General features: G+C 42.2%; 2 protein-coding genes across 19 annotated transcripts in view; one reads left to right on the plus strand and one right to left on the minus strand.

Annotated features, from left to right (window-relative positions):
• Positions 1-12,662, minus strand: part of LOC137249748 (cilia- and flagella- associated protein 210) — a 176,833-nt gene that overhangs the window by 14,801 nt on the left and 149,370 nt on the right. Inside the window, exons 1-2 of one of the 4 annotated variants that reach the window (XM_067781577.1) lie at positions 4,839-4,956; positions 1,519-1,872 (exon numbers count right to left, since the gene is read on the minus strand). The exons of 1 other annotated variant lie outside the window; for it this stretch is intronic. In XM_067781577.1, coding sequence (XP_067637678.1) covers positions 1,519-1,807 — 289 coding nt within the window. In that variant the 5' untranslated portion in view covers positions 1,808-1,872; positions 4,839-4,956. Of the gene's footprint in view, positions 1-1,220; positions 1,368-1,518; positions 1,873-4,592; positions 4,745-4,838; positions 4,957-12,662 lie in introns of those variants that run through there. 2 more of the 4 variants (XM_067781578.1, XM_067781579.1) reach the window with 2 other exon arrangements.
• Positions 6,983-12,662, plus strand: part of l(1)G0196 (inositol hexakisphosphate and diphosphoinositol-pentakisphosphate kinase) — a 136,500-nt gene continuing 130,820 nt past the window's right edge. For 2 of the 15 annotated variants that reach the window (XM_067781548.1, XM_067781552.1), the window contains exon 1: positions 6,984-7,474. Coding sequence is in view for 8 of the 15 variants with exons in the window: in XM_067781553.1 (XP_067637654.1) it covers positions 7,106-7,162; positions 8,470-8,634 (222 nt within the window). In the remaining 7 variants the exon portion in view is untranslated. Of the gene's footprint in view, positions 7,640-8,424; positions 8,635-12,662 lie in introns of those variants that run through there. The other 13 variants (XM_067781553.1, XM_067781554.1, XM_067781556.1 and 10 more) reach the window with 13 other exon arrangements.

Raw genomic sequence — 12,662 nt, forward strand, 5'->3', positions numbered from 1 at the left:
CTGGTTCGAGCACCCCCGAAATTTCAAGCATATTGACCAAATCCATTGCAATTTCTTAATATTTTAAATATTGCGAGTGTATCCACTAAAAGGACTTCAGATTTGGATTAAGCACGTCAAAATACATTTGACTAGATGGGTTTGGTGAAATATACAGACCACTTTTTTTGGGAAAAATAAATATATTACCAGTTTCACCTAGCGACATATATTTCGACTTGTAGAATCCCACGTCTGAGTTCGTTTACTTCGTATACCTCCAAAGGGCAAAAGTCTAGTTGAGGGGCCGACTGCTAATACGCTGCCAAAAATATCGAGGGAGGTGTCAAAAGACGCGTATTGACCTCAACAACAATAATAGAAAAATTTTATCTCTGTCCGGAAATATATGCAGCTGAAGTTGGCGATTTTCATGTGGTTGTTGTAATGTTGTAGTACCCACAAAAAAATTGTCAACATAAGTGTTTTGCGCAGATATAGTTTTGACTTCCAAACCGGTGTTGGGCCCACTCAGCGTAATTTTTTATAAGCGTGACCGAAGGCCGCCAACGCAGAAAGGTGTTTTGTGCAAAAATACTATGGATTCCACTCCCGGTTTCGGAGGGACCCCCGGGTAATTTTTCGGTTTTTTGTTATCTTTTGAACGAGTGAAAATTTTTATTTTCCGCCTTCGGATTATTAATACTGATGTCAAGACTCGTCGTTTGACACCTCTCTCGATATTTTTGGTAACGTATTAGCATTAGAAGTCGACCCCTCAACTCGACTTTTACCCCTCCAAAGTATCGGGTGAATTGCGAAAAACTTAAAAAAACCAAAATTCTGTATCGGGTTTAGGCAATTTACATGATTTTTTTTGGGTGCCTGTCAAGCGACAAAAACAAAAATCCGAAAGCGGAAAAGAAAATGTACTGTCAGGAGATATTTGCCGTTGAAGTTAACAATTTTCATGAGGTTTTTGTAGTTTTGATGATTTTGTTGTACCCAAACCGACTATGGTAATATTTTATAAGCGAAAATGCCAGAAAGCTGTTCTGTGAAAAAATACTATGTATCCCACCAACGGTTACGTCAAGGTCCGAGTGATTTTTGAATATCTTTTGAACGTCTTTTGACACCTCTGATTTTTTGGACGCGTATTAGCAGAACGACCGCTGTTTAAGACTTTTACCAAAATTATGCTTCTCTCAAAATATATTGTAAAAAAACCGAAAAATTACCACACAGCGCTCCAAAACTGCGCGTGGAAACCATATCACACTTTCCTGCATTGGCGGCCTTCGGCTGGAGGTCGAAATTATATCTGCACGAAATATATTTCTATACAATTTCTTTTATGTACAACAAAATTATCAAAAGTACAACCAAATGAAAATTTTCCACTTGACAGAAGCAAAATTTGTGTGTCAAAACGCTTCTTTTGATACCTTCCCGAAATTTGTTTACTGTTGCTTTTGAACTTTGCACCCTCTTTTGAATTTTTTTTTTTATATAAGAAATTTTGTTTAGTTGTCTCACTTTTATTTATTTTTTGTTCCATATGCGCTTTTATCTCGGCCAGCTTCTCTTCCTGTGTACGTTGTTTGTTGCCCTTGAATTGTGCCACCAATTGTTCGTTGCCTTCTTTCAAATATTCCTTGTACTTTTGTTCCTCTTCCATTTCTTTTTGTGCACGCAGTTTATCCACTTGATTTGCATTATTGAGTAGCTTATTGTAGCGTTGTGATGAGAGTACCACAGGCTTTTTATTACCCACTTTGGGCAAGTCGATCGCTGCATCCTTGCCATGCGTTTTGCAATTTATCATTTTGCGATGCACGTTAAATCACGTTTTATTGTTTGTTTTTATTTGTTTTTTACCGAAAAGATAATCTATCGTATAACGTTATCAAAATTAATCTATTTAAAAATGAAATCGCGACTTTTTTATCTCTGTTTGGTTTTCAAAAACTGATTTTTAATTCTGAAAAAAATATTCTGATGTTCCGAAAGAAATAAAATAAATAGGTTGCTACCGTTACCTTGGTGATTTGACTAAGTAACAAGTGCTTTTTGAATAGGTTAAATGGCTGACTTGGATAATGTGAATGATAAAAAGAGTTAATTTGACCTTCCTTTAATTTTTTAACACTTTTAAATTGACCTTTCTTCCAAGATTGGGTATAAGTCCGGAACTGTAATCGAAGACGATTGTAAATATATTCACGAAAAGCCGAAAAATGACCCCGGACCCTCCGAAACCGCGGTGGTATGCATAGTTTTTTTGCGCAGAACGCCTTTCTGCGTTGATGGAGTTCTGCCGCGCTTATAAAAAATTGCCAATGGTGTGGGACCAAAATTGAATACGTGCGAAATCCCTTTCTACACATATTTTTATCCTGCGTACAAGATTACAACAACCACATTAAATTTACCAACTTATTATTAATGCTGAGGTCAATACGCGTCGTCTGACAACCCGCTCGATATTTTTGGACCCGTATTGGCAGTCGACCCCTCTTGTAAATTATTACCCAAAGTGTATAGCTTTCAAGAGCCACTCAAGGTTAAACAACTTTGTTGTGATCGCTCCTTTTCGCAGTACGTGTTTAACGGTCTACGTGATATTGGCCCAGACCTACAAAATACACCAACCGTTTCTTTCAGATTTTCCAAAACGTGTTCTGCTTACCGAATGGCTTGGCTGTGCCTTCTTGCAAAAGCCCATTTGAAAGAATATATTCAGTCTACAAAATTTCTTGCAGCAGAAATAGCGCAGCGCAAAACCACGAAGAGTGCTGCCAAAGTTGGATGCTTCCACCACTTTTGCAGAGCATAGTAGTGCTATTCTTGCACCGGTAAATTTGGGGCTTGTTAACATGGCAGAGCTTTTATTCGCAGCACTATCTTCACATCTTCGTAAAGCTCATACATAAATCTTCCGGAGAACTTTTCTCTGAACACTCCAAGAGTCATCACTTCTTTTCTCGACACAGTTCATGATTCCGATCCATACATCAGGATATGTATGATGAGCCACTTGTAGAGCGTGATTTACTTTCCAACTGCCTAAAGTGGTACTTGTTGGAATGTCGGGTGCGGGAAAATTCGTCGAATTGGTTTCTTCACAATCAGTCTTCAACAAACCACTTGCTTTATCAGATTTTAGTTCATATACTGGCTCATGGCGTAAACTTTCAATGAAATGGCTTAGGTTAGGTTAGGTGGTAGCTGCCTGGAGAAGCTCACTTGGACAGCATGACGGTCCGTTATGATAACACATAAAATAATTGAATTGGGTAGTCCATGAAAATAGTAAACTTCTTAAGGTAAGCCGGCTTCAATGGAATTTTGTGAAGGAGGTGGCGACACGATAGACCTATGGTTACAATGCCAGCCTCAATTAGAAACATATCTAGCTATTTAGCTCGTTGTTAACCACTTCTTCTGTCCGTGCGATTGTTTTCACGAAGCTTTGCCGATTCGAAAATATTTATATTCGTTTCGCTGTACGCTATCATTTAGTTGCCCTACCCAATATGCCTCTTCCTTCTACTTTTGATGTTTAAAGCTAAACAACACAGTGTTCACCAAGCAGCAGCCATTCTCCCACTCCAAAAAGTTTCACCGGCATCCTCTTGTTCCGAATGACTTCAGTCACAATACATTTACAAGAAAAAGTAATTAACTGTGTTGACTAGAGACCGGCCAGGCCCACAGATCGATGAGCTCTGCAACAGAATAAACGGCTACCTCCCTAATCTCTCCAGTTTTTTTGCCTCGCGAAACCTGGCATTATCACCGACTAAATCTTCCCCGACCTTATTTACAACATGGACGTCCCAAATGTCGACCATCCACGTCGATGGCACTACGCTACCGACTGTCCTACACCCCAAAATCTTGGGTGTGATGTTTGATCAGGATCTACATTTTGGTGAGCACGCAGCCGCAATTGTTTCGAAAATCCAGAGCCGTAATAAAATCCTCAAATCCCTTGCTGGCAGTACCTGGGGAAAAGATAAAGAAACGCTCATTATTACATACAAAGCAATTGGCCAGCCGTTTACGTGCTACGCGTCACCCATATGGTCGCCAAGCCTAAAGCTACCCACTGGAAAAAGCTACAGGCCTGCCAAAATACTGCTCTCAGAATCGCCATGGGCTGCCTTCTTATGTCTCAGAAAACCATCTACATAATGAGGCGAGAACACTCCCCATCAGGGAGAGAAATGAGATGCTAACCAAACAGTTCCTGTTGAATACCCAGAAACCTGGGCATCCAAACAGACATCTGATTGATGAGCCAACACCGCCTAGGGGCTTAAGGAGTCATCTCCGTAAGCATTTTGAGGAAATACGGCACCTGAGAACTCAGCCGTATGAAGCAAAAAAACACAAGCAGGTCCTTGGTGAACTCCACAAACAGGCGTCGGAATTGCCCGGTGAATCCAGTACTCAAAGAAAAGTGCCGAAAACTTGTGGAAACGCGTGTCACTCTTGCTCAACTTCGTTCTGGATACTGTAACAGGTTAAACTCTTACCTATCCAGAATCAACCCCGACATACAAAATGTATGCCCCGCTTGCAATGTGTCCCCACATGACACCAACCATCTCTTTAATTGTAATGTGGAACCAACGCCTCTAACACCCCTTTCATTATGGTCCACCCCTGTTGAAACTGCAAGTTTCCTTGGACTTCCGTTAGAGGATATTGATAACAATTTGTGATCGGTCGCGGCTGTTGGGTGGGGCGAAGCACTGCTACAACAACAACAACAACTAGAGACTGGTGCTGACTTTGAAATGGGAATTTCGGTTCACTAAAAATACTAAAAACTGTGCCAGTGCTAATACCTTCTTCAACTAGGAATTGCTTGCAAAGAGTTCAGCAACAAAAACAACAGTTGCAGGTTCCCGGCGACCGCAACCTTTTCTTCGGATTCCGGCAGCCAGTGGTTTAGGCGCGTTTCAGTACCTTATGCATTGTAAGTTTTACCAAGTAGCGCAACTCCAGAAAATTATCAAGAAGATCGGTGAAAATTCGCACATTCACAAGCACAGTTCTCGATTCAGATTTAAAACAAAACTTTAGATTATTTAATTCAAATTTTCAAGTGAGATAATACTTACAAATTTATGTATACAGAATATATATGGCATTTTTGTTGTTATTAAAACAATATTTTTATTTATATTAAAGCTTTTATCATTTTTTTTTTTAACTTTGAAAAATCTCCGAACACCATTCCTTCATTATATGACATTCGACTGCCTAGTCCACTGCCTTCCACTCTATTCGCAACATAACCTCTACTTAAGCTGCCAAACTATATAGTAAACAATGACCTTATGTGGTATGAAATAGCGGTCCGAATCGATGTCAGGACTTAAACGAGTAGAAAATATAGTAACGCGCCGGACGCCGCGGACACGCCGACGATATTTTTGACATTCGGCGGCGGCGTGCGAAAAACGACCAAAATCGGCGGCGGCGGCGTCGGCGTTTATCGGCGGCGTATATCTCTAGTACCTACGTGCTCGGTGTTATAAATGAAGGAAGTACATCGTTCGGTGGGTCATGTTCAATGAGTCCTGTAATTCGCTTAGCATCGGTAAAACTTGTTTTTTTTTTGCGGAAGGTAGCTATCAGCACGGAGTTGGAAAAGATTTTGACTTTCCGATGTGTCAGACCGCATTTTCCAAAGTTTTGAAAGATGCCTTACTAATTTTCCAAACGTGGCTATGTCCACAATTGATATACTTATATATGACCAACGAAGAGAAACGTAGCGTAAAAAGGGAGTTCTACGAAAAATTTTGGTTTCAGGATGTAATCATGTTTTATAGTTTTTGCAATAATTGTCATAATTATAAGATCCTTAAAAATTTAAATAAATATTTTAGTAATTTTATATTAGTTTAATTGTTTTAATTCTTCTTCCAAATCTGTGAAGCTATGTTGCCGATATGCATACGTATTACAAAAGCATTACTTTTTTCCAGGTAGTTGCATCTTTTGTTGGTGGCGCAATACTATTTGCAACGTTTTCCCAAAGTTTGTTAACCTCCTCCTTTGGGCACTTTGTAAAGCCTAGCGCCATTTCAGGTTGCTGCTGCAATAGGTCAAGTAAGCGGAAACATTGTTGGCGAGTTGTGACAATTTTGACCTTTTATAACAATAGATTGTAATTAAATTAGTATACATATCACTTTTAATAATATACATATGTTTTATTTGTTTAATATCCCTTTTTATTCTGAATTTTTAATGATGTTACTTTTTCCCGCAAACTGATACGCGTCGTAGAAAATTTGTACGAAACTCTACGATTTGACAGTTCGAGTGTGTTCAGTGAAGGCTTTCTACGAATTTCGAACTTACGATGGATTTAGTAAACGTACTTTCGTAGAATTTACGAAAATCGAGTATACGATGGATTCAAGAATAGGGCTGATTATTTTACATTATTGTGCTTAACAATTCCTTGCATCACAAATGGTGCGTATTCAAAGGCTAAGAAATGAAATGAACCCATAAAATTGCGCATTCAAATTTTTTTGGCCTGCCAGCCCTGACTAATGGCAACTTCCCGCGTAAATATGTATGAACAAGGCGAATCTATACCAGGTGGTGTCAAAGCGAATTCAATCAATTCGCCGTGCAGATGAATGTCAAGTCAAAAGAAAATTTTCATAGATTAACTGACATTTTGCTGTACAAGACTTTGTATGGAAAATTATCAAGAAGAAGCAATCAGCTGATGGGATAACACCACCTGTAATGAATTCGCCTTGATGTATGAATGTATCTTATATTATGTATCTTACATCTGTGTGTGCTTTGTGCTGGGCGTATATAGAGGGTCCATGTGTATATGCATTTTTGCCATATATATAAGTATTACATATATGATTTTTGCAGAAGTGATTTGTTAGTAAACAAAAAACAGCTGATATCTTTAAAAAAACAACCTAAACATATATTTGCATGAAAAGTGTAATCAGCTGATTTCTGTAAATTTGCAGAAGTGTCAAACAACATAAACAGCAAGAAAAACATGTGTTCAATTTGACAGCAGCGCTTCTTTTTTGGTTTTTGCGCGATAACGCTATCGCGAACTATGTCGGCTATGACATTTGTAAATTTTAGCTGGCCGAATAATTTGTGCGAAAAATTGGTATTTGTGGAAAAATTTTGAAGCGCAAGAAATTGCTTGGAAAACCTTGCGCATTATATAATACACAAATTAAAATGATTGCAAAGTGTCAAAGAAAAGTTTAAAGTGGAAATAAAAAAGTAAAATTGTGCTAATTAGGAGATAGAAGAAGAAAAATCAATAGTTTTGCAAAGGGCTACGTTTAAAAAAGCGCAAGAAATAGGAGTGTGAAGTGTTTTTTCGCGTGAAAAAGTTGTTGAATTCCTCAAAACTTTTGATTTATGCTTAACATGTGCTGCAATATTAACAAATTCATAAGCACAAATTAATCATGTAATAAAGTATAATACATAAACACACGCATACATACGTGCGAGCATTATCCACTGTAACCTCGAAAATCGCCTATTCATCCCATGTACGCTCACGCATGTACTTACATAAATTGGCTTAGGACCATTCCAGCAATCAACATACCCTACTACTAATTTTATTTCGGTAATAGTCTAGTTGAGGGGTCGACTGCTAATACGCTACCAAAAATATCGAGGGAGGTGTCAAACGACGCGTATTGATCTCGAGAACAATAATCCGATGGCGGAAAAGAAAAATTTTATCTCTGTCCGGAGATATTTGCATTTGAAGTTGGCGATTTCCATGTGGTTGTTGTTGTGTTCGTACCCACAAAAAAAATTGTGCATCACCGTGGCCGGTAGCCACGGTTATACCACACACCCGGACTTGGCATGGCGTAGCCCAGGGTTATTTTTTATAATCGCGGCCGAAGGCCGCCAACGCAGAAAGGTGTTCTGAGCAAAAATACTATGGATCCGATCCCCGGTTTCGGAGGTACCCGCGGGTCTTTTTTCGGTTTTTCGTTAATATCTTTTGAACGCGTTAACATTTTTATTTTCCGCACTCGGATTATTAATACTGATGTCAAAACGAGTCGTTTGACACCTCTCTCGATATTTTTGGTAGCGTATTAGCAGTCGACCCCTCAACTAGACTATTACCCAAAAAATAACCCTGGGCTACGCCATGCCAAGTCCGGGTGTGTGGTATAACCGTGGCTACCGGCCACGGTGATGCACAATTTTTTTTGTGGGTACGAACACAACAACAACCACATGGAAATCGCCAACTTCAACTGCAAATATCTCCGGACAGAGATAAAATTTTTCTTTTCCGTCTTCGGATTATTGTTCTCGAGATTAATACGCGTCTTTTGACACCCCTCTCGATATTTTTTGACGCGTATTAGCAGTCGACCCCTCAACTAGACTATTACCTTTATTTCTTTCAAAACTAACAAAAATACTGTGAAGTGTATACTTGTACGAATCTCAAACAAATTCATAATGTCGTACACTGAACTGGAATCTGGTTATCAAGATCTACGACAATCATCACAGCAGGCACAATCGCAAACGCAAACTTTTGTAAGCGAACGCAACGCTCGTCCTGGATTTTTTGTTGGCAGTGATGGCAATGTAATGTTACTTAACTTGTTATACACATTTTTTAACTTTTAATTGTTTATATAGTAGTTTGTAGGTACATGGTCTAAGGAAAGGTACATATGTATATTCAAAGGCTACCTTAAGGTGTGGTTTTTGTTATTGTAGCAGGGCTGCGCAACATCCAATAGGTGCGACCGATCACAAATTGTCCTCAATACCCTCTAACGGGAGTCATAAGAAACTTGCTGTTTTAACAGATTTAATTCAAAGAGTTGGCGATGTTAGAGGCTTTCATTCCACATTTCAACTGAAAAGATGGTTGGTGTCATATGGAGAAACATTACATGCAGGACAAACTTTGTGTATGGCATGGTTGATTCTATATAAGAGTTTAACATATTACAGTATCCAGATCGAATTTGAGCTAGAGTGACCTGAGTATCCCTGGCGAGGTTGCTCTCATAAATTGTGAGTTGACGGTATTTGCATTTGGGAACGTTGTTAACAGGGCACTCGTTGGCATAGTAATTTGACGACTTTTTGCGGATGTCTCTTAGGGTCTTCTGAGTGCTTCTTTTCTATGTACCGGAGCGACTCGGGATTTTTCCCGACCAAGGACTGTCATTTCAGTGTGACCCCATCTAATTTGTTTCGTCCCTCCCACAAATTGTCATCCTCCCAGCAGCTCCTTGCAGCAGGACTGCTCCATATTCTCTTACTCCGGGAAGGCATCGAATCCAATCCGGGTCCGTCTCCTGACCCCGGTCATGAGAAATGCTTTTGCTGCATCTGCCGGAAAAGAATCTTTTTAGGACGGTCATACTCTGTTCAGTGTGTCTCGTGCAAGGGATGGTTGCATCGGACAGGTTGTTCTGGGCTTGATCCCAAAACCCGACGTCCACGTAACTTTTATAAATCTTTTGTGGCTCCTTGCTGTTCACGCCCAAGGGCGTCCCGTAGTCTACGTCTAAGCGCCCCTCCACTACCTGCCAGCAGCCCCGCTGCTCAGCAAGCCACAACAAGTACCCGCTGCTGCTCGCGCCCCACGGCGCCAACAACACAAACAGCTGCTACCACTCATAACTACAATCTTCGTAGTAGAGTCGGAAGCAATGCTGAGCAACAGCCCCTGCCCCCGTCTTCTCCTCCCCTCTTTTCCGGCAGCAATCGTGTAGGTCAGGGAAACACTCTTTGTCCCTACCTCCGTTTGCACCGTTTGCCAGCACAGAATATATATGTTTGCGACATCCGCCCAATGCAGCTCCTGCCTTGGGTGGTGCCACTTCCCTAGATTTTCTGGTCTCCGCGACGGCAACCCCCCGACGGGTTTCATCGCGCCATGTTGCCAGTTCGCAAACCCAAATCATCCGGGTACCCCAATGCTTGCCCAAGGACGCCCAGTCCTAGGGCCACAACAGCAATCGCGTCCTGGCCTTTCCCAACCCAGGCGTAGTCACCCGTCACTTACCCCCAGAGTGGCGACGTCTCCCCTTATGCACTTCAGAATTCTGCAGTTAAACTGTAATGGACTAACTGGGAAGATTACGGAGATAGTCGATTTCATGAAGCGGCACAACATCCGCATTGCTGCGATTCAAGAGACTAAACTCACAGCAAGATCTGCATTGCAGACCTGCTCTGGGTATAACGTCCACAGGAAAGACCGCGAGAGCGGAAATGGAGACGGTCTCGCGTTTATCATACACCACTCTGTGCAATATTATATATTTGATCCTGGCATCGACCGCAGGGACAATGTCTTAGAACTTCAAGGCCTATCTGTCCGGTCAGGCGATGCAAACCTAGAAATCATCAACATCTACATCCCTCCTGCCACCTGTTGCCCCAGTGGATACCGCCCTAATATCAGGGCCTTACTCACTGGCAACAATCGCATTATCTTAGGCGGTTTCAATGCTCATCATGATCTATGGCATTCAAACTTGCGGGCGGACAGTAGGGGTGAGATGTTGGCGGATCAAATAGAAGAAACGACGTTCTGCACAATAAACGGAGACGCCCCCACACGTATGGTAGGAAGCTGTCACAGCTCGCCAGATATATCAATCGTGAGCGCAGAACTCGTAAACTGCGTCAACTGGCAGCCGATGGTAACATTGGCATCCGACCACCTGCCCATACTTATTCCGCTTGAGCGTAACGCCGACTTCATCGTCACTGAAAAACGCACTTTCATAAACTTCAAAAAAGGAAAGTGGGAAGAATATAAATCCTTTACAGACAGCCGCCTAGCTGCCCTCCCTATCCCGACTGATGCCCGCCAAGGGGAGCGTGCCTTCCGTAAGGTCATTAAATCCGCCTCGGCACATTACATTCCCGCCGGGAGAATTCCCGAAATCCGGCCCCACTTCCCGGCGGAGGCCGCAAACTTAGCGAGAGAACGTGACCTTATAAGACAGCTTGATCCAGGCGACCCCCAAATAAGGGATATAAACCAACGCATCAGATTGCTTGTAGATGAACACAAGCGGGCGAAATGGGAGGAGCACCTAAGAGGTTGTAACCTCTCTACCGGTGTGGGTAAACTTTGGTCCACCGTAAAGTCCCTATCGAATCCGACTAAGCACAAAGTCAAAGTTTCCATCGCCTTTGGCGACAAAGTGCTGTCGGACGCGAAAAAATGCGCGAGCGCTTTCTGCCGACAATATATAATGCATCCTACGGTCGACAAAGATAGACGGAGAGCCAATAGACGCGCACATAAACACAAATTCAGCGCGTCACCAATCACCATCACCGCTAAAGAGGTTGAGGCCGCCATTGGTCGTGCTAAACCATCCAAAGCAGTGGGCCCAGACGGCATAGCCATGCCGATGCTTAAAAACCTAGGGAAAGAGGGGTTCAAATATTTAGCGCATGTCTTCAATCTGTCTCTTTCCACCTTTGTCATACCTGAGAAATGGAAAATCGCCAAGGTGGTCCCGCTACTAAAGCCTGGGAAACCAGCTAACATAGGTGAGTCGTATCGTCCGATATCTCTCCTATCGCCAGTGGCAAAGACGCTTGAAGCCATTTTGCTCCCTTATTTCCAAGCAAATTTGCAGCTAGCCGCTCATCAGCATGGCTTCAGAAAACTCCATAGCACTACCACCGCGCTAAATGCCATTAGCACCCAGATAAATTGCGGTTTAAATCAATACCCCCACCATAGAACAGTACTCGTAGCGCTAGACCTATCAAAAGCTTTTGATACGGTCAACCATGGCTCGTTACTGCAGGACCTGGAAGGGTCTACCCTTCCCCCATGTCTTAAAAGGTGGACCGCAAATTATCTGGGTGGTCGGCAGGCATCGGTGCAATTTAGAAACGAAACATCAAAACCAAGGAGAATTAAACAGGGGGTGCCACAGGGTGGTGTCCTATCCCCACTTTTGTTTAATTTCTACATATCTAAGCTACCTTCACCACCGGAAGGAGTCACAATCGTTTCCTACGCCGATGACTGCACAATAATGGCCACAGGCCCAGGCCCAAAGATCGATGCGCTATGCAATAAAATAAACGGCTACCTCCCTGAACTCTCCAGTTTTTTCGCCTCGCGAAACCTGGCATTTTCACCGACTAAATCTTCCGCGACCTTATTTACAACATGGACGCCCCAAATGTCGACCATTTTGAACATCCACGTCGATGGCACTACGCTACCGACTGTCCAACACCCCAAAATCTTGGGTGTGACGTTTGATCAGGATCTACATTTTGGTGAGCACGCAGCCGCAATTGTTCCGAGAATTCAGAGCCGTAACAAAATCCTCAAATCCCTCGCTGGCAGTACTTGGGGAAAAGATAAAGAAACGCTCATGTCTACATACAAAGCAATTAGCCAGCCGATTACGTGCTACGCGTCACCCATATGGTCGCCAAGCCTAAAAATCACCCACTGGAAGAAACTACAGGCCTGCCAAAATACTGCTCTCAGAATCGCCACGGGCTGTCTTCTTATGTCCCCAGAACACCATCTGCATAATGAGGCGAGAATACTCCCCATCAGGGAGAGAAATGAGATGCTGACCAAACAGTTCCTGTTGAATACCCAG

Source organism: Eurosta solidaginis, chromosome 4 (genome assembly GCF_040869045.1).
Source record: "Eurosta solidaginis isolate ZX-2024a chromosome 4, ASM4086904v1, whole genome shotgun sequence".
Lineage (NCBI taxonomy): Eukaryota > Metazoa > Arthropoda > Insecta > Diptera > Tephritidae > Eurosta > Eurosta solidaginis.